This window comes from Procambarus clarkii, chromosome 21 (genome assembly GCF_040958095.1).
Source record: "Procambarus clarkii isolate CNS0578487 chromosome 21, FALCON_Pclarkii_2.0, whole genome shotgun sequence".
Lineage (NCBI taxonomy): Eukaryota > Metazoa > Arthropoda > Malacostraca > Decapoda > Cambaridae > Procambarus > Procambarus clarkii.
Window position 1 is genome coordinate 35,332,838 of NC_091170.1, and position 24,465 is coordinate 35,357,302.

Consider the following 24,465-nt stretch of genomic DNA (forward strand, 5'->3'; position numbering starts at 1 on the left):
AATTCAATTTTATAGTTTTGTAAGGAATGTGAATTAGTCAAATCTACTTCATCAGGCATTGTTGAGAGATTCCTGCAGTTACCTGCTATAAGCAACAATATCCCAGCCTAATTCTGGCAATTGGGTGTACCTTAGTTTGACAGTACAAATAATTAGGTCTACCTACAAATGCAATGTGTAATCATGAAAAAGGTTTAATTTAAATGGTTAAATAAAACAACAGCAATTCTGAAATCTAGGAATTTATTTAATTTAGTATGGTAGTCTACCTGTACTGTACACTTAACCCTGATGATGATGGCTTACACCACATAAGGGTTCACTCGAGGTACCTGTAGTTTATGTGCGTCTGTCACAATTGTTATTTCTGACTCTTACAAAAATTGTCCTGCATTGAAATCCTTATAGTGACACAAATGTGTGTGCATGACAGCCCAATGTATCACGGCACTTGAAAAAATCATTACAAATTAAAAATAAGAAAATATAATATATTCAATCTGTGCAGATACAATTTCATGCAAAACATGCAGAGCTAGCCCTGATAACTGGTTATAAGATTATTACACCCAAGAGAACTGCCTAGTGGTTCATAATGGTGCATGAAAATGTAGTTATATAACATGTGTGTGTATATGGAGCAAAGTGTAATAACAGCAACAACCATGTTTTATTGTTCTAAGCATATAATATTGTGTGCATATTAGTGACAAATATATTTGAGCATTCTGATGGTCCCCACAATTATATAAATTTCTCAAATTACACACTATTGAATAACATTACTAGAAAAAACAAATCAAAGGCATCAAAATAAAAATATAAAAATACCTTGGCACGCTCCATGGCAGGGCTACAGCTACTGCCACAGGGCTAATGCTGCATGAACGCTCATGAATCCCAAAACTTCCAGGCTTCACCACAGCTAAAGTGACACACGACTTTGGAAAGACATTAGAAAGAATTTATTCAGTGTCAGAGTAGTTAACAAAAGGAACGCATTAGGCAGTAATGTGGTGGAGGCAGACTCCATGCAGTTTCAAATGTAGATATGATGGAGTCCAATAGATTCAGGGAATCTGTACACCAGTTGATCGACAGTTGCGAAGCGGGACCAAAGAGCCAAAGCTCAATTAAGTAAGTACAACTAGGCAAGCACAAACATTTTTTTTTTCATGATCAGAGAATGTATTTTAACAATATTAAAAATATAAAATATAATTATGATTATGAATGAAATAATTAAACATGTCTTGAACATTTATGATGAGTAATTTCTTTGAAATTTGTTTCACATTCAACTACATAGAGACAAAGTATGTGAAATTTTGCTAAACAAAATTTATATTTGGTCAGATCATCAGGTGGCACAAACTCCCAGAAGTATATGTATGCCTTAGCTTTTGGAAACATTAAAAAAAAAAAAAAATTCACAATTTAGCTTTTTTTTTTTTGACTGCATTTTAACCAGTGGTATTGAGGTACTGATAGAACCATCAAAATAGTGTCACATAGAACCATCAAAATAATGTAATGGTTTAATGAATATGCCAGTTATTTGGGAGGGGGCGAATGACTCGCTATGAATCTCAACATTTTGTGAACATAATAGTTCTGGTTCTCATTGCTGTATTTTTTTTGTCATTAGATTCATTTTAATCTCTTAGTTAATATGAAATTCATTTAAATCTAAATACTGTAATACATGAGCTGGATCATGTGCCATTTCTTGTCAGATAGTTTTAATATTATTACTATATAATTGTTATTGCTGAATGATGGGACAATATTGTTTTAAAGAACAATATTGTTTTTTAAACTTCACTGTTCTTCAATTTCACTGCACCCCCATACTGTATTACATAATAATTACTATGTTACTTTTTTACATAGTAAAATGAATGTTTGCATAGTGGTACCAGATAACTTTTTTAAAGTAAATTGACTGATTAATCCATTAACAATTTTTTATTTGGATTATAGAATAAATAACAAAAAAATTGTTTTTAAGTGAAGTTATATAAATGTTCTCAAATACTGGATATAAAATATTTTCTTCAATAATTTTGGGTGCCATGTCACTGTAAACACATTCTCGACCAGTCTAGCTTTTTTTTTTTTTTTTACTAAGCCACACAGGACAATAAATCAACGTAGTGAATCGTAGGTTTAAAAGATACCAAAAACTAATAGCAAAATATCAACACATACAGGAAAAAGGCACAAATTTACCAGTGTCCATAGAAATATGGTCAGTAGCATGAAATTCAACATTAAGATGGAATGTCAATTTTATTTTCCTGTAGAAATTCCCTGAGATACTCTGATTCTTGTTTCAACTGTTGTGTAGTTCCTTGAATGTGATGCAAAAGCTCTTCCACAGTGGACACAAGAGGGCCGGATACAAGACTGCTCAGACCACATACACTCCGTACCATAACTAAAAGATCAATTATTGAGGATTAATAAAAATTATAGACAAAAACATAATTTCACTGACTACACATGATATAATTAATGAAAGATAATAAACAATTTTCCTTTAGGCACAAACCATACAACATATGTTAAACTAGAAGTGCAGTGCAATTAAAATAATTTAAAATTAAAGTAAATCTGGTTAACACTTTCGCTGGGAGTGCCCAAAGCTTAAATCTCCTATCAGAACTGATACTTCATCTTGGTATCTGAATTCTGTATTATGAACATATAATAAAAACTATGGGCTGAGCACAAACAATTTTATTTCCACTGATTTCATGAAGATGTCATTTGGGCCAACTAAAACAGACATTCTATTTTACATAAACAGTATATAGATCATAAACCTTTACCTTCAACAAGCCGTCAGCTTCCTGTCCTCATTGAAGCCACTAGGGTTAGTGGCCTAGGGTCAGGTAAATAAGATAAATAAAGTCAGAAAGCAAAGTTTACCTGCAGAATTGTGTAAATGTGCGAGGGGATATTGGTTTGCTCGCTGTCGAGATAACTGCAGCACTTCACTCTGCTCATCATAGAGTGTGGAACACAGATTCTCTAGGGCCTGAAAGAAGTTAAAAATATTGTTTAAGTTTTAATATTTTGCCATGGTCTGTCACTTAGCCTCTGACCAAAATCTTATTTTTCTTTTCAACCACAATATTGTACAATCCTAATCAGCATATTCTCAGTTATATTAGTACTGTAAAACTTAAAACAATAATGAAAGGGATGTATTACATCTTTAATCAAAACTCATACCAGACTCTTTCACTTCTTGTGCAGCACTATATCTTAACCTTCAAAATAACCTTCATGTAAAATATTATGCTTATGTATTTAAAACAATGTTTAATTAACAATTTTGGAAAATAATTGACATTCTTAATACTGTATCCATGATATTGACCAACTGGATATTTTTTTTGACTTTCACAAGGCAGAGAGTTTCAGTTTTCATAAAATATGGCAGCATAAATTCCATAGTAAAACGTACATGACACACCTCTAGTATTACAGTACATATACATAACAAAGTAATCACTAACAAACACTTTTGAAATTCTAACATATGAAAAACAAACTTAACTAAAAAAAATTATGTAACTTCAAAGTTTAGCCCTTTCATTATCGGTTATATGACCAATTTTACAAAATGAAACCAGAATATAGTGTTTCATTATGTTCAATGCTTGGCTTCCGGAATGGCCTCCTCGAAGTTTCACAAGTCTATTCTACATAGTCTCCCTGGCTTGGTACCTTCTTTTGACAATTACTTTCATTACTTCACAAGTCTACAACAAATGGCACCTCAGCAGTGGAAGAGTTTTTCAGAAAGGGAAACAAAAGCATGCACTGTAATGAACAGAAAGTCATAAAGGTCTGACCCTTGGAAGATGACAAAACTACAGTAGCACTTAGGTACAGAAAATCAGCAGTGAACAAACACCACATATTCATTGCACAAGAAACATCCAAGGAGCAAAAAATCAACCTCCCATTGGACCTCCAAAAAAACCCTGGCCCAGGGCACCAGTAAGGACTAGTTGGTAAAAACTCAGCATTGAATGTAAAGAAATGCCCCTCAGTGGTTCCATGAGCTACCCCACCTGGTAAGCTTCAAACCCAATTTTACGATTCGCAAGCGCCAACTAGAAACCAGACCAGAATTTTGCCCCCTCAAAAGAGGCAAGGGAAGTCTAGGGCACAAGACAACTATAGTAATCTGAAGGAAAAAAATTATAATGATCATAGGGTACAACAAAACAAGCAACTGTATGGATGGTATCAGCAACCCTGTCGTAAACATGCATGTGCGTACTTGTGACAAGCGACCACCTGTTAGCAACAGTCACTCACTACCAGATCATAATATCAACTACCTGCCCCTCCTCCTCCCCCATTCATGAACTGCCCATGCAATAACTCCTGAATATAACAGTAGAAGGGTAGGATGTAAATGGGAAGCCACAGAAGAACCCACCTGCTTAGCTCCCCCAAGCTATCTTAACACAGGAAACAGGGAAAATAGGATGGCATGGTGGGAAGAAGGGGGTGACACCAGTAACCCTAGAGGGGCAGTCCACAAACATGAACAAGGAATTGAGCTGCAATAAGCCTCATTAGAATGCCAGAAACCATAATCTTGAAACTCCACCCAAGGCAGAGAACATCATCAAACACTTGTAGACAATGTGGAATTATAGGAAAGCAGCAGGAAAGCTAAAGGCAACCACCCATTGAACCAAATTCAACAACCGTCCCCAAGAACACTGAACAGAGGACACTAGTAACACAAATAATGAAACCTCACAAGCTCAATAAATGACTCCAAAGGGAATAGCTAACTGCTACCACCAAATAGAACATACCAGAATCTCTGGGTCGGAACAACCAAGCATCAACAATCCAGGGAACACCTCCAGAAACCAAAACATACACTCTCAAGAAATGATGGTGATAAAAGGAACCACAAACACCAACCACCTGAAAAGAAACTAACAAAAAACCAGCGTTGCATGTAATGAAACGTCAATTTCTGGATGAACCCAGTGGCTTCCTGAAGCTACCATCTCTGATAGTGTGCCATACTACTATGTTTCATCAGTCGCAGAGTTCTATTGGGTTACTGGGGACCACAAGCCAGAACCTGGCCCCCCCATACAGAGACGCAGGGAGCAGGACCTAGGATAAATTCTTTAGAAATTCATTCATATACCTCACCACTGAGGAAGACACACACACAGGCAGCAAAACAAAATAAACCACTGCTAGCTTCAAAAATGACTGCAGCCGCCTAAAGAACTCCCCAAACTATGTCAACAAATTATTGAAAATTTACAAAACTAGTGCCAGCTCCTCTGCCCCACCTCCAACTCATTTGTGGACAGGAGTAAGGCAGCCCACGGTCGGCCGGCTGCTCCACCCTCAATTTATGACGATGCAAAGATCATCATAGAACCCTGCCTTCCAATGACCTAGAGGCAGGGAAGGTGTCAAATGTTATCCTGACCTGGGCTCACCAAGAAATTAGCATTTCATTATATTCAACACTTGTTTTCTGGGGAAGAGCACCTTGTAGCTCCCTAAAGGAACTACCTATGAGGAAGGAAACAAAAGGGGCACTCATTAGGGAGGAGGGAGGACCATAGGTAGTACTACAAAGTCGAGACTCTTGGCCGCAAGATATAACTCAAAGTACACAAAGACATGGAGGACCAGTCACATTGACAACATAACAGGCCGCCAAACCCTACTGCCTGAATATCAGCCCATGACACATTCGCAAAAACAGCCGAGAAAACAGCATACTTTCGAACATCGTGGGTGTGAGGAAAAAAACCATAGACTGGCTAGACTTAACGACACTGAGGATAACCCAAGACACGAGCCTTGGAACAAGGAACCAAAGTGACAGGATCAGCCCACAAAGAATCCACCGAGGCAGAACCAGTGGCATGAAGGTAGCAGCAAAGAGCTGCTACCGGACACAATACATAATGCACATCAAGCCAGACCAACCATCAATGACCAAAGGACCACCCTCCCTTTGGAAACCAAATGATCCATCTTTCACCAGAAAAGAAGTAGGCGGCTGCAAGCAAATAAACTGCCCACCAGGACCAAAAGAATAAAAGTCCTTGAACAGAGGAAAGCATGAAGCTCCCTCCTCCAACACTGGTCTGTTTCGTTTTGTTAACTTTCTAGGGGGCTTCCCTGGTGGTGGCAGACATGGTAAAATTACTGTGAATTTATTCATAAGTACCAATGCTCCCTGCACCTCTATTTAGGGAGCCAGGATCTGGCTCATGGTCCCAAATAGGCCAACAAAACTCTTTGACTAATTGATACCTAACCTTGATGTAATTCCAAGAATCAACATATCTGAGGCCTATCTCAGATCAGGCCTCGTTTGTGGCAACTGGTTGTTTGGAACACTATTACAGATAGTAGCTTCAGGGAGCTACAGAAATTTATTCAGTTAACAACTGTGTTAATTGTAACAATATGACATAAGTGTTTGTATAGATAACATGTATGACCGGGTATTAGAATTACACAATACAAACCTGCTGATTGTTGATCGCAAGCGAGGGAGTTAGACGAATCTCCAGAGGAACAGGCAAGCGCACATATTGAGGAGCTTCTCCCTCGGGACTTTGATTAGTTGCTTGGAAGCAAGTCACCTGATGACTACCAACCTATAAATGATTTTATACCAGTAAATATATAGTCAATACTGTACAGTATTCTTTTATATTACTTCCTCAATTATTAATTATCACAATTATTAATTTAATATATTGTACTGTATTTAGTAACCAAATTAAGACAGTAAACAAAGACAAATATTTGATACCAGTACAGTATATTATTATTTAAGAGGAAAAACACTCCCAAGTTTGCACAGAAATGTATTCCTAAACTTTTGTATTTTATTAAGGATCTTCGGAAAAAGTGTGTTCCTGGATCAAGAATCTTTTATCCGTGCCATTTCAACTACCTGAAGCAGGTAGAATTAATCACAGTACACACAGTTTTTTCAGATACTGTATTTGTTCCTGAGAAGCTTCTTTAACAATATCAGGGGGGTTAAATTAAACCATCTGACTCAAACTGTTTACATTCTGTATGGAAGAGTACAGAATAAATGCAATGCAATGAACAATGAATAAATGCAATGAACAGAATAAAATACCAAATTTATTTGTACTTCAATTTAACTTAAGAGAATGGGAAATGACAAAAAATTAAATACCTTTGTTTTCTTATCCTCATTGTATACAGAGAAAATAAGCCCAATAAACCGACTGTCCATCTGCTGGTAGCCTGCCTGTGTCTGCAAATCTATTAAATATCTTATGAAAATTCATTTACACTGCAATACTGCACATTCATTAGTAAGTTTTATCACTTATTTAATTTTGTAACAACAATTATTAACACCAGTTTTATCTTATTTTCAAATTCAAATATTTTTATTAAATTAATTAAGCACATATGACATAATCGTAAGTGCATTCAAATTAGAATGTGTGTAGTAGATACTCTTATCTTGTAATACACTCAAAATTTATATTGAATAATTGACAAGACTAAATATAAGGTTAGAGAGAAAAGCAGCCAACAACTTATGGAAGACAGAACACATCCCTTAACCTAACGGCAATAATAGAATAGCAAAACTAGAAGAGTATGTTTAGGTAGGTTACAAAATGATTTCTATGTTTTATAGCCATTCCTTCAGAGAGGAGTTCACATTAGGAATGATGGGATGAAAATTAGAGAAATGGAATTTAAACACTATTTTTTCATTATCAGGAGAGAACACAATAAATGAAATACTGCATACAAAAACTTACCAATATCAGAGGGCCACACAGTAATGTGAGGGTGGGAGTGATACCAGCCAACTATGTGCAGCTCTTGACCACTTGATGCAGACATCTGTTCTGCCCTCTGCTGTGCCTAGGGAAGAAAACAGCATTAAATGTGATGAAATGCCTCTCTGGTGGGTCCTTGATGGCTCTTTGATGCTTGCTACCTGACAAGCTTAACCCAATTCAATCCATGCCAGGCCCCTTGCAAATCATATAAGCCTAACAGGTAATAGAATGAAACCTGACCCCTCCCCCCCTTCCCTTCACCACCACCATGGAGGTACAAGGAGCAGGGGGATCACCCTAACTAAAAAAAAAGTCACCAAAAAGGAAATAATAATAATAATAATAATAATAATAAAGAGAGATAGCGAAGCCCCGAGACTCACGAACTGATCAGCAGCAAAGCAATTCTGAAGTTAAATTTCATATGCACACCGCCAGGGGATTGCAAATATAGAACAGAAAAACTAGAAGAGCATGTTTAGGTAGGCTATAAAAAGATTTTTTTAGTTTTATGGTCATTTCTTCAGAGAGGAGGTTGGTGGTTTAGGGAGGAAGGTGCTCCTTGCACCTTTTTCGAGGGGGACCAGGTTTTAACCTCTGGTTTCTAGAAAACACATGTGATTCAGAAGCCTGACAGGAATTGAATTGGTGGGAACGTGCCAGGTAGCAAACGCCAAAGAGAGACAACAGGAGCCAAGATTTATTTAAATCATAAATAACAACAATACCTGTACTATGAACATTTATTTATGAAATTACAGCATAATAATACTGTATACAGAATTATGCAGACTATCTAATTACAGCCAATACATTGACCCGCAAACAATAAGAAGGTTACCTCAATGAGCATTTCAGGTGAAATTTCTACCCTGTCCTTCCGTTTATCAGATCTTCTAAGTGTTACAGCAGAGTGAATGTCACATACAACTTCTGTGCCCTGTTGAAGAAAAAATACAAGCATGTATTAATTAAAACAAGCTTAATCACAAATTTTATAAGTCCTTCCTTATATGTTTAATTGTCTAATGATTGATCTGATGCCTACTTCCTCATTTGAAATAATTCACAGCAGAATATTGTCTTTTGTGCAGCAAAGGAGTACAGTAAGTCACCTGCTCAGATCCAAATGGAGAAAAACATCATTGAACATAATGAATCACCAATTTCTGGGCGAGCCTTGTAGCTCCCTGAAGTTATTATCACTGATAATGTACCAACTATTTAGGGTGCATCAGCCATAGAGTTCTATAGGCCTACTAGGAACCAGCACCACAACCTGGCCCCCCTCAAAGAGGCACAGGGAGTGGTGACAAATTATATGTACATGATCAATGTGAAAAAAAAAGAAAAGCTGATCAAGTTGTCTTCTGATGTTACACTGGTGACCAAACATGAAATGTAATCGGTCACAATTTTGGATAGCACTCAAAATAGAATACAGAATCTATTTCTGAGTTATAAAGCTATCAAATTGTTGGTCATGTTTTTTACTTCCTATTTGTGTGAAGAGACTTTTTCGGTCATGTCAGTAACAAAACCAAACACAGAAATCGAATGGATGTTTATGCAGCTCTTTGTCTCTCAGAAACAATGTTGTAGCAAAAATATCAAACTTTCTAACAAAGCAACAGCAAATGTTGCACTAACTAAACATATAAATGTTATTACATTAGATTTAATAAATAAAATACTGTACTATCTACATTCCTTTTTATTTCTGTCTTGGCCATCAGCCAGTTCACGAAATATTTCTCCTATTTTCACAGAGTCCACAGGTGTAAAAATGTTGAACACTGCGCTACTCTGTCTACTCTCATGAAAATTCTACTGTCATCTGAAAAGGATGAAACAGTACTATGGCTTGAATCCTGGTCTATGTCTGCTATGAGGATGAGGAAAAGTACATAAAAAACATTGTGCGAGAAGCTTATGCTACACTTTCCAGTTTCAGAATTGCTTTTATGGTGAAATACTAAAGAAATTGTTCACGACCTTTGTGAGACCAAAGTTGGAATATGCAGTGTTTGTATAGTGCCTATATATTCACAAACACATCAACAAACTGGAAAAGGTGCAAAGACATGCAACTAAATGGCTTCCAGAACTGAAAGACAACTAAATGGCTTCTGGAACTGAAAGACAAGAGCTATGAAAGGTTAGAGGCATTATATATGTCATAACTAGAAGATACTGTAGAAGGAAAATAGACAACATGATCATTACGTACAAAATAGTAACGGGAATCGACAAAATTTATAGGGAAGAGTTCCCGAGACCTGGAACTTCAAGAACAAGAGGTCACAGATTTAAGCTAACTAAACAAAGCTGCCGAAGATATATAAGAAAATTCATTTTCACAAAGAGTGGTAGACAGTTGGAATAAGTTAAGTGAGGTGGTGGTGCAGGCCAAAACTATCAGTATTGTAGTTTCAAAGCATTATATGATAAGAGTACTGGGAAGATGGGACACCACAAGTAGAACTCTCCTCCTGTAACCACACTTAGGAAATTACACTTAGGTAGCAACAAACTAGAAATGCATAATAGAATGAAGTAATAATTTTTATGACAGTTTGGACTATGCACTCATTGTACCTACATTAGATTGGGAAATAGGCTATGCAAAAGTAAACTCAGGCCCCAACAAGATCTTACAAAAAAAAGTCAGCACTTTATGATCTAGTTTCAATACTTATCCCCGCATCTCCTCACGGTATCTCATCTACTCTCTCATACACAAAGGTGCTGAAAAAATATTAGAAAGTTTGCTTTTGTAAACAGAGTGACAGACGGTTAGAACAAGTTAGGTGAGAGGGTGGAGGCCAAAACCGTCAGTAATTTCAAAGTGTTATTGACAAATAGTGTCGGGGAGACAGGACACCACGAGTGTAGCTCTCATCCTGTAACTACACTTAGGTAATTACACACACACACACACACACACAGTTATGACTTTCATAAACCTTAAAATTAAGAAGACATTACCTCACTAAACTCTCCAACCAAGAGCCCTAGCACTTCCTCCTTCTCTGTGGTGAGGGCATGATGAAGACACACAAGGTAAGCATCAGCTGCTAACCTTACATTTGACACCCACATGATCAATGCTCAGACTGAAAATACAAATCAGAGGAGAATAATAGATGCATCATCATTACCTACCTTATCATCTTAACATTAAAAATAAAATTGTCTTTGTCAAGAATACATAAGAATAATTCCCAACTTAGAAATATTAAGACATAATAAAATAATCTAATATAAAAGGTACTGTATACAGTACACAAGTACAGAGGCATTTTTATTTTCACAGTTCTTTGTGTTTATTTATTATTGGAATGGGTTTCTGAGGTGTACTGCTTAGATGCTGGTTATCTTAATGACTCTGCAGAAGCTATTTTCTAGAGTTTTCTACTACTTTCCTTGTTCATTGCAACTTTATTTAAGGATGTTGACTTTAGTGAACCATAAAGTACATACATTAACTTTTGTTGATAAAAACCAATAGCAGTTGACTATGAAGAAGAATTTAATTATTATTACAGTATTCTTCATATGCTAATGTTTTTTGTCTACCATACATTTACAGTGTTAACTATCATATATGTACATTTTATTCTGTCCTCCATGGACAAGGTTAAAGATCTGTTATATATATAGTTCAGAAATATATTTGAACAATCAACCACAGAAAGTGGTTGTAGTGCTTTTAAAATACTACTCTAATCACACACACAAATACACACATTTAAGTCTCTCTTACACAATGTTTGAGGTGTTCACTATCTTCCAAGGCCAGGATACGAACCCAGGCCAAAGCGCCGGGCAAGTGCTTTACCACTGCACCACAAGCAATGCTATGGACTGGGACGACATTCTTAGAATTATTTTTCATCTAAAGTCGTTTAGTGACCTACAGAACTATTTAGCTTTACTAAACTATTTTCACTGGAATGATTTAACAATAATACAGTACTTACTTTTACCACTTTACTTATTAATATCTTCTTTATGTGCAGTTTGCGTAGTTTTCTCCCGTTGACTGCACGAGTGGTAATGTTGGGAGACGCGTCACAGTGTTATGATTTGGCAAGACTTAATTAAATGTTGTTGTGTTATAGTTAGACTTCTTTGCGGTACATGCCGATGACTGTAGAGTTACACTTCATGGCCAAATTTGGAGACGATAAGAGTATTTTCCGTTAACAGAGAAATGCAAGTTAGCGGAATGACGAGTCGCAGCTCATAAACATTGTTGTACTCCTGTAAATACGGATATATTCCAATTAGTAGAGGGATGTGGCAGTCAGCACGGGGTGGAGGCACAGCTTACATGTGATTAGGCGAGGGCTGGACCGTCTGGACGTGTGTTGTTGATGGCGTCAGCTGATTGCTGCTGTCGTTTCTCGCTGATGTTACGTTTTCTTTGTATGGCTGTCCGGGCGGTTTGGGTTAGATAAGATGACGTTTACTCAGGGTTCCAATTTTTTGGGACATATAGTCTGTCTTTTTTTATCTATAAAGTGTTTCCAGTATAGCTCATTTTGTATTATATTTTTTATGTCTATACAGGAGTTCTTACATTCTTGTACAGCCACTAGCAGGTACCCATTTTACTGTTGGATTAAACAGAGGCTACAGTTAAGGATTTGCGCCCAGTCAATCCTCCCTGGCCAGAATACGAACCCAGGGATACAAAGCACTCGCGAAACGCCAAGCGAGCGTCTTACCACTGCGCCACGGGGACTGCTATCTTGAGTGACCTTGCGAGAATGAATATTGGTGGTCGGCTTCTTTGTTGGATCAGGGATGACTTACCCATCTGTATTTTTCCAGGGGCATACGAATCTAACAAGAGACTTCGAACTAGGCACCTCACAGGGAGGTGTCCTCAGTCCTACCTTATTTAATATCTTAATAAACACGCTGTTAAATACACTGTTAAATACGCTGGTAAATACACTAGTAAGGTCCACTAATCAGCTGATGGAAAGAAAACGATCAGTGGTAGTTGTGAGTATTAAAAAGCTGGATGTCTCCAATAGGAGAGAATGGAACGATGACAGAGCGGCAGTGAATGAAATACTAAAGGGGCTAGAGATGGTGTAGCTCTGCTGGTAAGAAAAGGCTGGGGTTTTGAGATTGTTATTAAGGGCTGTGAAGGTTTCAGTGACTACATAACAGGTACCATAGCAACTGGTGGACAAAAAATTATAGTCGTAGTCATATATAACCCACCACCAAATGACATAAGACCCAGACAGGAATATGATAGAAACAACATGGCCACCATTAACATAGTGAGAGCAGCTTCTCTCGCTAGCAGGAATGGATCTGGACTACTATTCATAAGGGGCTTCAACCACGGGAAGATAGATTGGGAGAACAGAGACCAACAACGAGGACCAGATACATGGAGAGCCAAGCTGCTGGACGCGGCAACAAGAAACTTTTTAAGCCAACACATCAAGGGCCCCGACAAGAAAGAGGGAAAGATGAACCAGCCATGCTTGATCTGATATTTACACTAAATGAGTGGGATACAAGGGAAGTTTAGTTGCAAGCACCCTTGAGAATGATTGATCAGTGTATTGATCTTTGAGTACTTGGTAGAGGTAGGATTTAAATATAACTAGGTTAGTCTACTCTTTTAGGGGTCATACAGTGCTGTTTTGGCGTCACTTTGTATATACAGAATAATTTCAGATTTTCCTTTCCTTTTCCTTGGGTAATTTTTTTTTTTTTTTTTGGAGGGGGAGGCTAATTCGATCTCCTGCTTAGTTGAATGTAATGCAATCGTATACATCTCGATCCATGTTCATCGTAATTTATAGCGTCTCGAGGAACACCTTGACGAGAAATGGGACAAACGCAGTCTTAGTAGCAGCGTTTGTACCCTCATTTAATGACAACTACTAAAAACCTTACAGCAAAACGTAACCTCTCCTTTTCCCCGCCGCTGGCTACTGGGAAGACAAATTATCAAAAGGCACCAAGCCGGCTAGGCTATGTAGCACCATCAAATGTGCTGAATAATCACAGGGCGCTATCACTAAAGAGGTAAGGAAAAATAAACAGGCAGTTTGTTCCCAGCAATATAAGCCATAGGACCCTGCCACAGATTGGCGACGGCAGAAATTTTAATAAAGAACGCCTTTGCAGGAAATAATGAAAAGTGCGATAGTATCCTTAGCAGCAACGTCCGCACGCCAATGTAAGGAAACACCAACGTGGCTGGGAATCCAGCAACTTAAAAAACCTGCCAATATTGAATTTAGACCACCAAAGGATAGTGTATTAAAAAAAAAAAATTAGGGCACCACGTTATCTGCTACCAAGTGTAAATATCAACCCCAGATCCTGTCAAGGTTCAAGTTTAATATGCCATTTAAGATAATTCAGCAAATCTTGCACTTTCCGTGATTCAACAGTACTCACTGGTACATTTCACCAAATAATTTTTGATGTACCTAGTATGGGTTGCCCCGAGCAGATTGATCCAGTTTAGTCACACTGACCCCGAGCCATCCAGTCTTCCCTCACATGTGCCTGAAGGTACATGCCATACCACTCCAAATATTGCCTAGTCTTAAACCTAAGAACCATATTAGTGACTAGTTAATTATAGCCATGCTATATATAAACTTCTTAAAAGTAAAATTAGGACAATTAAATATTAGTTACATCAGCACTTTATTTATTTGCTCTTCTTGCTCTTTATCTTCCTCAGGTAGAATTCAAGTTCTTTTCCCTCTAAAATGTAGCCATCTGCACGGCCACACTGGCCAGGACGTGATGCAATACAAGCTGAAAATATTACACACAATTATTCAAATTGTCATATACAGAACATTATATTGTCAAATTCTCTACTGAAATCAGAGTAACTATGACAAATCACTCCATTGACCATGCCAGTCATAACGACGAAGCATAAATGGTCTAGTGATAGTTTTATCATCACATTAAGAACAAATTTCCATTGCACACTGCAAAATTATTATTTTAACATTCCCCCTATATGTTCAGTTGAGAAAATTGTGGGAATATGGTGGTTACATAGTCATGTACAAGACCCAGCTCTAAAACCCATGGTAATTATACAAAAAAAAAATTACCAAAGAAAAAAGCAATTTAAAAGATTTACAAAAGTAAACACCATTTAAAGTTGTGCATGACAAGAGCTTAAATTTTTTTATAGCTGCATTTCTACTTTCAGTGGATACTCCGTGTAAAAAAAAAAATTGTCAGCATAGGGGTTCAATGTACTGTATTCACTACTGGGATACTTAAATCTGGTTAAAAAAGTAAGGTTGAAGTACTGGTATAATAAAATATTATAATGCACCTGTACCAAACTTCATATTAACCAACAGTGCACCCATTAATTTTTCATGCTGCATGAGAAGATTTTATTCTTAAGAATTGATAGTTTGTATTTAAATGAAACTTTTTGCCTCTTTCCCTATTTTGTATCAGCATAGGAGCCAGGCCCAAACAACTATTTAAATTAAAATTATTTAAAAGTACTACAAGATAAAAGAAATAAATACCAAAATAATAAATATCATAAAAGCTTTGTCAGACTAGGTAAATGCTACAATTAATGAGAATATCAGGCGCTAAACTCCTCCAAATGGCTATTTTGCAGGGAGATGCATCAAGCTATCAGAACTACATCAACTAATACTTAAACATTAATAAAACTTAGTTATGATGCACTGGCATGAGAAATTGCAAACCATGCTTCATCTCATCTTACCAAGAACACGGCCAGTCATGAACTGGTCTTCGAGAGGTCCTTCAACTTTGGCAGTACGCTGACGTTCCTTGTACTTCTTTTCAGTTTTCTTTGACCTTTTCTTGTTAAGGACAGCCTCTTCAGCATCAGTCTGTTAACAGATTGATAAAAGCTTCAACAATACAAACAAAGCTTATTTCAAAATTAAACATTAGAAAGTGTCAGAGTAACTATGACATAACATCAATGATGGCTGCAGTCATTTGACTACATAAACCATCTAGTTAAGTTGTTTTCATCATGTAACATTGGGAAAAACTTCATCTGATAAGTCGGTAAAACTACACAGGTAAAATTTGTACTAATAAGAAAATGAGTTTAGTACAAGGACATCTGACTATAGTTTAAGAAAGTTTGTAATTACAAGAAATTTAAAAACTTTGTCGGATAATCCTAAAACGTGTAGTCCGATTGGTTCAGGAACTGAACATTTAGCAGCAATCTATTTGCGTTAACCAATCCGAGGACTACATCTCCAGCTTTGAAGATATTTTTCCTACAATTTAATCCACATGTTTACAACTCTACACAAAAGGTGTACTAGAAGACAACCAATCTACTTGCAAGTAGCTGAATACAGCCAACATTCTGAGCATGGTTTAAAAAAAAAAAAAATTATACAGGGTAGAAAAGAACTCTGCCCACAGCTGGAAAGCAACATGTAAAGGATCTGGAAATGTCCGACAACCTAACATTTAGTGAGCATAACCAAGCAAATCATCAGCTTGAAAAAGATAAATGTAATATCTACAAAGGACATGAATTTGCATAGTAAAACAACATGCTGGAGTGGACGACATGGTAGGAAATGCAGTATAAAGCCACTGAAGAGTAGATACCATAGGCACAATCAGAAAACACTATGAACATCAGAGGCCCACAGTTCTTCCTCCCAACAGGTACAAAAAATATTGCCAGAACAAGTGGAAGTCAAGAAAAACTGAGTTTTTGGCAAGAATTGTCACTTCAACCAGGCTGTAGTGGAAATGTGGGCTGCTCCAAGCAACAGCCTATTAGACCAAGCTCTCTTAAGCAAAGCCTTGGCCCAGACCAGGCTTGGGAGTAGAAGTCCCAGTACCCCATCCAGGAACTAGAGTACTATCCAAATTTAAATTCCCACTGGTAAATTAAATTACTAGTAGAAAACAAAATAATACAAAACCTTAACAAAATAATTGATATTTAGCATAAAAAAACACCAGAAAGTTCTATACACAAGACAAATAGTACATTAATTGGGAAGACGCTGAACTTATTAAGCTGTATATACTTATATGAAAGCCAATCAATGTTGGCAACTGATGGATTGCATTATGAACAAAACTAATGGGCAAAAATCTGGCAGTGTAAATCTTCCATAATTACCAGTTTAGTAGTCTTCTTGCGTCCAAGAGGAAGTGCATAATGAGCTTCATACCACTGTCTGAAGGGTGCTGCATCAATAACAACAATGGCATTCTTCACAAGAGTTTTGGTCCTTACAAGTTCATTATTACTGGCATTGTACACTACGTCAACAATACGAGTCTTGCGTGTCTGGCCTGTAGAACAAATTTTCATTAAGAAAGCATACTGAAAATTAATTTACCAACAACTACAACCATTACTATACAATAAGACCATTAATTGCTTGATTGGGTTCCTAGAGTTGTTCCGCCTGGCCCAAGGCCAGGCTTTACTTTTGAGTGCTTGGTCCACTAGGCTGTTGCTTTGAGTGGCCCACAAGCCCACATACCCGTCACAGCCCAGTTGGTCTGCCACTTTAAGGTTATCTAGTTTTCTAAATGCTGAGATGATGTTCAACAACCGTGGACCTCTGTTTACAGTGTTTTTGAGTGCTTATGGCACCCCTGCTCTTCACTGGTCCTATTCTGCATTTTCTCAAAACTTGGGCCCTCACACCTATGAGTGAAATTGAAAGGCGTGCAATTATGAAACTGACAGATTGGCAATTTTTTCCTCCAAGATTTGTTTTCATAGTTATTTACTAGAAGCCCGAGGAAGCATGCGAGCCCCATGTACCCGCACAAGTTTTAAATCTTAAACAGTACAGTACATTAAAACATCTCTGACAGTGTCATGCAGCTTAGTGAGAACATTCCTGGCTGTCATGGGTTATAATTATCATCGTATGTTCATCTGCTAGGTATTTTCTTTAAGTTGTCCAGTTCTTACACAATGTATATATGGTTATAATCTATAATATAAGAGATAAAGGCTGGTTTATCCAAAGTTGGAGGCCAGACATTTAGGGGCTAGCCTCACCCAAATTGGCAGACAAAATGATCTGGATGGGGGACAGGATGAGTATAGGCTGCTTGGGATCACCAGAATTCAAAAGTAACAGCATGCTATGGTCACCACTCACACCCAAAAAACTATAATATCCACAATTTGTCCATACTTGCATAAAATATTCAGGGTAATTTTGATCTTTGGCGAGAATTTTTGAAAATGATTTGGACTAGCCAAATCCCCCAACCATATAATGGAGGCCAATTGTAATGCATAGTTAATTGTATACAATTCTTTAACAAGAAAACCTTTCTACAAATCATCTGACCTGAACTAACAAACTACATATGAACCACAAACCAATCCAAAAACTGACATTTTACAGTATTCCACTTAGCAACTGCAAGGAAGGAATGACTGTCCCATTTATCAACAAACAGAACATCAACTTATCATGCTTGAACCATTCAATATAAACCATGGCACTTAAAAGCTACACACCTTCTGAGCCCCATGCAAAGTTGCCAGTATCTAGTCGCAGAGCCCGGTATTTCTTGTTGCCCCCTCGAGTCCGCACAGTATGGATCCTTTGAGGCGCGAGCTACAAGAAAATGCAGAATTAGCATAAAATGGAAAAATAAACAAAGCCACTTAATATAATTAAATATACAGGATCAGAAATTGTACCGTGATAGTGTCTTCATCGGTAACCTACGAGGAAAGTTGATTCATCATGAAAAGTACTACTGTATTTGCATCAAACCATTTATTATTCAGGATTAAATTTTTTGTTTATGAAGAAAGCATTTGAATTTATGCAAAATACAATATAAATGAACAGTCATTTAACCCCTGCATTGCACACCTGTTTCATGTGACAAATTGATGGGGCTGTCGTTTGTTAAAGAATTAACATTACCCGAAAAGTTTTAAAAATTAAATTGACAAAATAGTCAACTTCAACAATTTTAATGCGGCAAAAAACTTTACACTAAAATACTGTCAAATTAAAAAAAAATGTGCACCATCCATGCCTTAAGTGCCTTAAGGTGCAATGGCTATGAAACAGACCAACATGCATCTGCAACCATTTATTTACAAACTCCTTTGCGATACCTCTGTGCCTGCCTTATCACTGCAAAATGAAAATTGGCAAATTCCTTCATCTGCCCCCCCCCCCAAAAAAGATTAATTACTCGAGATCCAGGATACAAGACAGCTTGAAGGTGAAGAAAGATTTATCGGCAAAACTGGTCCTAACCAAAAGCTTTTTCTACCAAGATTGAAAAATTTAAAAGGAACAAATTATACCAAATACAGCAAAACTTTAAACAGTACTATAATTAAATTAATCATAGAAATTTAAAATAGTCTGGTACATGCTGTCACTTATAAAGCAAAACAATGCTGCAATCTTGCCACCACCTACTCATTATCAGAAGCATTCTTCCCTACAATTATCCTCTAATCCACTTGTTATAGTATATCTTACTACTTTGCTATACCTCTATGCCTGCCTATCATTGCAAAATGAATTGGCCAAATCTTACATAATATAGTCTTATGTTATTTAAAATAACTATGCATAAAAAAACCTTGTCAATACATACACTAAAACACCTATAGCATGGGAAACAGTAAAATCAGATTACTGTAGGATCTCTAATTCTGATAACCCAAATAATTCAAATTCACGACGAAGATCACCTTTTATACCTTCTAACCCCCTTCCAATGTGCATCAATCCCGAGGTTGATCTAGCTAGTTATTGATAAACTGCACAAATCAGTTGGGGAAATGTATTGGCCAAGACTTAAAACTCTTGCTAGAATACGAGACTAATCTTACTTAGGCCTCCATTGAACAGATGCCATCTAGAGGGCAGGGGGAGGTTGTGGGCACCCCTTCTGGACGAGAGGGTCTTGGGACTAAGAACAATCACAAGTATGCATGAAGTAACAGCACTGCCATGCAGCTCATGCCCACAGCTTAACAATGAAATACACTTAATTAACTTGTTAAGCATTTGCACCAATAAATGTGAGTACAGTGATGGATGGCCAAGATTCGTCATGGTACTAGGCCTGTGGAATTACGAGGTGAAAAACAATCTGCCGATACAAAAGGTGAAGAGGAACAAGTCAAAATTTGAGATCGTGCAGGACGATTCTTTATCTCCTGCAATTTAAAATGATAAAACAAACTTGTACTGGTGTATGTTAGACAGTTATACATGTTCTCATAAGGATGAAAGTGTTCAACTGGGTTTAAGGCAAATAAGAACATAAGAAAAAAGGCAACTGCAGAAGGCCTCTTGGCCTATACGAAGCAGCTCCTATCTATAAATAAAGAATGGTTCTCTGCTTGTTTGTGCAAATGTAGCTGGTGAGCACAAATTAAAATGATTCGTTATAGGCAAGTGAAAATCCAAGGGCATTTAATAGTATTTGTTAAATGCTGTTAGCAAAATGTTAGTATTTAACACCCTTGACAGCATTTAAGGGTGTCAGGAATACTCTCCCTGTGATTTATAGGGCCCATTTCACAAGTATATCAATGCACTTGAAAAGGGTAAAACCAATAAAAACGAATATATTCAAGGCATGTAATTACAGCCTCATGCAAACCATGTGGGGGCTAGATTGAACTCATGACTGGTTATGTGATTATTACACACTAGAACTGCTTATTCATTCACAATGGTGCATGAAAATGAAGCTCTGTAGATCATTACATAAAGTGTGTACAGTATAAATAATTTTTCTAAGAATATAATTTGGTGTGCATCTTAACAATATGAATATATTTGAGAATTCCAGTGTTCCACATAAAAATTTCAATGACACTATTTAGAAAATTACGTATGCCTGGCTCAGGGTGACAACACTACTAACACTCGTGAATTGTGACATCACAAGATCCTAGCTTCACCATGGCCAGTCACAAATTAATTTTTCAGTTATCAGGAACACACGGGGGCCTCACAGCTGAGTGGACAGTGCTCGGGGGTTGTAGTCCTAAGGACCCGGGTTTGATTCCCAGTGGAGGCGGAAACAAATGGGCAGGATTTCCTTCACCCTGATGGGTCTGTTCACCTAGCAGTAAACAGGTACCTGATAGACAGCTGCTATAGGCTTCTTCCTAGGAATGTGTGCACCCGCATGAGTTAGAAATATATGTAGTAGATATAATAAGAGGGAAAATATTGGTTAGAAAGGCAGCATCCACAAGTTAATAGCTCACTTCTGCAGACAAATAGTAAACACACATTTTCCCATGCTGTAGAGCATTGTCTAGTATAAACGGGTGCAGCACAGGGAATACGCTGAATGGGAATTCGGGTTATGGAGACTGAATAAAAACTCAAATATATTCAATGTTAATATTTGTACATTACCAATAAAAAAGTGATTTTTTTTCATATTTAGATTATCAAGCAGCCAATAAAAACTTTAGCGAGTAATACAAAAATAAGTTAAATGTCTGTTCCAGCTTGTGGCTGGAACAGACATTTATAATGTCTGTTCATACCATTTATAATTGCCATACCTTTGTGTTGGCTGCAGGACGACCAAGCTCAAACTTCCTCTTTTTGCGAGGTTGGAGACGCTTGCCTCCTGTAGCTCGCCTCTTATGCCAATGGTCACGTGAGATACCTAAAACAGAAAAACACATTAAGCACCATCAAAATATAATATTAAAATAACTATTAAACAGCTATGGAAAAATGGTCATCCCCACCTAAGTACAACAATTTTTTTTAATTATTCTGTATGTAGATAAGAAAAATACGGAAATAGGTGAATATTTAGTTTCACTGGGTATAGGCGCTCTAAGTCAGCGTCTCTGACTTCTCAATGCCTGGTGCTCTATTGCTTCCAGATTTATTCAGTTTCATAGATGCTTTTATCACTAGTTTTTCTTTAATTATATCCACAGCTTTTATATCCGTATTTGCTTCATACATGCAAGACCCAGACAATAAATTCAAATGATTGCATTCCACTAATAACATTCATGCTTAACTGCATTTGTACCATAAAATGGTAGCAGGATTTTTTCATGGGTCAAGGGAAACTCCATTACATCTACACAAGACCTATTACAGTATATCCATATTTGCATCACATGTAAAACCCCAGACAATAAATTTTTAAATCTTCATATGATACCCACATTACCCTGTGAATCAACAATTGATAACTTGTCTAACGGTAAAAAAATTCACCCAAGCTTTATCATAGGCATTTAAATTTGCAGCCAGAAATATTTTGCAACATGAAATTATACATAATTTTAACTAACATTCATCAGTCCAGTTAGAACCATGAAACCGAGCAAAATATAAAGGGATCAATGCTTTTCATTACAATATTTTAGCAAGTATGTAATTCTGTCAGTTTTGCAATGCAAGAGCAAAGTTATGGTTATACAGTACAGGACTAACAGGAATAAATAATATTTAAGAAACAATTGGTTACATTGTCGTATATATAATGTAATATGCAATAAAGCAAACCTACTTTACAGCCAAATCACATACTGTAGTTGCACGATTCTGAAAAATCAAATATCAGTATTGTGTAGATATTTAATGTATACTGTACTTTGGATGGGAGATCGCAATGCTTTGACCTAGTTCTATCCATTAAATTAGTCTTCATTTGACTAACTATTTACATCCACATGATGCAATAAGCTTCACACCTGTATGCAATTGATAAGACTTTTGCAATACATTGTGAACAATCTCCAGCACAGTTATCCGAGATAGTGGTAGGGTGCAAAAACCGTGCCTAATTTTTTTCAAGTATTTAATGCGTAAAAACCAGTTCATGGGATACAATATAAAATGTTGGCACTCACAGCACATGGGTACCAGAAACAAAACTACAGTGTGTATTATTTAAATGATTCAAGACATGATCCCCAACCAGAAGGCCAGGTTAGACTCGCCCTTGAGAATACCCATTCACAGAATCATCACACAGTTGTGGCCGCAAGAATAAAAAAAAAAACTCAAGGCACGACAATGTGCACTATATATATAAAAACTTCAATGTCATTGGGTTAAAGAGTACCTTTAACTGCCATAACTAATCCATTTTCCAAATTTTACATCCCCAGGAGCCTTTCTAGGCCTTTTTTTACCTTTATTGAAAACTTGCAGGACATTAATTATTGCACTTATTCAATTCATATATAAATGCAACTTCAGCAAATACAAATAAATATTTTTAAAACGTTAACCCATGAAAGTGATGAATATTTAGAGTTTGTTTACAAATTTTCGAAACTGTGGTAATAAATTGGGCCCAGCGACCATGGGGGCCTACATAAAGTATAGAAACTACCTCCCTTTTAACGTATCAAATACTTTAGAGAAATTGGTTTTATGCTGCGAGTCGAAGTTTTAAATCTAGAGAGACCTCTGCTCTAAAACCTCTGTCCAGGGTACAGCACCTACACACACACTGCTCTAATAACAGTCCGAAATAAGTCTAGTAACAGTTCACCTGCCCGAAACGCTGCGCGTACTAGTGGCTTTACAAGATTGTAAATACTATGCTATGTATTCTAACCCACTGTACCGTCTTGTATATTAAATAAATAAATAAATAAATAAATAAACAGTACACCCACGCGCCCACCCTGGCAAGTCTCAGGCACATTGTCGTTTCATGCCGTTTTGGGCCAGACAACAAGAGTTCGTAACATGTATCAATACCGAGGTTTTGCAAAATACCTTCCACCAAATTCCCTCAATTCAAAGATTAATAGTAATACCTTTAAGCTAACGTCTGCATTAAACACTTAATGCACCAAAATATTGCTAAATACAAGATTAAAACCGGCAAAATAAATTCATGTCAAGAGGAGCAGCCACACTACTTTACAGAAACATTTCTTCTATTATTTCCAATCTATAAACGCTTACAATTGTTTTGTCACCGCTGCCGTATATCTCGACGTAACGTTAGCACACACAAAGATCACATGGTTGACGGATGACGGGCAAACGTGGAGATATATGAGAGCCATCCCGCAGTACTCACCCATGGCGGCGTATGGTGGGTAAAGGAGAGGCCGGAGCGGCTGCTCTCCACAACACACTCCTCACACAACTGCCTCGCGCACTGCGCAAGTGTTCCCGCTTCATCTATCCACCTAATAATAATATTATTATTATAATAAAAATAATTATAATAATGATCATAATAACAATAATGTAGCTTACTTATAAAAATAAATCTGTAAGCTCATTAAGAGAATCCTAAAGGAGGGAATTATTCACTTTTTTTATTCACAACCTAAGGTTTACCCAGTAATCTTCCTTAGTCTATATGAAAGATTACACAGTGTAGATAAAACTAGCTATAAGTTCATCTAATACCGTATTCAAATCTTACAGGATGGTTAGTCATAAATGGAATCAGGGGAGAAAATACCTGCCTCAATACAAAAATATATTAACTTTGACTAAATAATAACTTATTCCCCATCTCCCAGTGTACAATCTAATACAATTAACGCAACATATAGTTTTGTGAACAATAGATC

The 24,465-nt window shown here is 36.9% G+C and overlaps 2 protein-coding genes across 3 annotated transcripts; both read right to left on the reverse strand.

Annotated features, from left to right (window-relative positions):
• Positions 1-226: 226 nt before the first annotated feature.
• Positions 227-12,374, reverse strand: LOC123760588 (lys-63-specific deubiquitinase BRCC36). Of its 2 annotated transcripts, none has more exons than XM_045746285.2 (8): positions 12,202-12,374; positions 10,854-10,981; positions 8,707-8,805; positions 7,842-7,947; positions 7,238-7,326; positions 6,549-6,680; positions 2,935-3,043; positions 227-2,440 (listed from the first exon to the last, which is right to left on the reverse strand). In XM_045746285.2, exons 2-8 carry the CDS (start codon positions 10,965-10,967, stop codon positions 2,274-2,276), a joined length of 816 nt encoding a protein of 271 aa, XP_045602241.1. In that variant the 5' UTR covers positions 10,968-10,981; positions 12,202-12,374; the 3' UTR covers positions 227-2,273. The 2 variants fall into 2 exon arrangements, with proteins under 2 accessions (XP_045602241.1, XP_045602240.1); XM_045746284.2 differs by having other exon boundaries at positions 11,849-12,360.
• Positions 12,375-14,548: 2,174 nt separating this feature from the next.
• On the reverse strand, positions 14,549-24,059 carry RpS8 (ribosomal protein S8). The gene is made up of 6 exons (XM_045746286.2): positions 23,961-24,059; positions 21,454-21,560; positions 18,406-18,505; positions 17,035-17,210; positions 15,631-15,760; positions 14,549-14,675 (listed from the first exon to the last, which is right to left on the reverse strand). Exons 1-6 carry the CDS (start codon positions 23,962-23,964, stop codon positions 14,566-14,568), a joined length of 627 nt encoding a protein of 208 aa, XP_045602242.1. The 5' UTR covers positions 23,965-24,059; the 3' UTR covers positions 14,549-14,565.
• Positions 24,060-24,465: the final 406 nt, after the last annotated feature.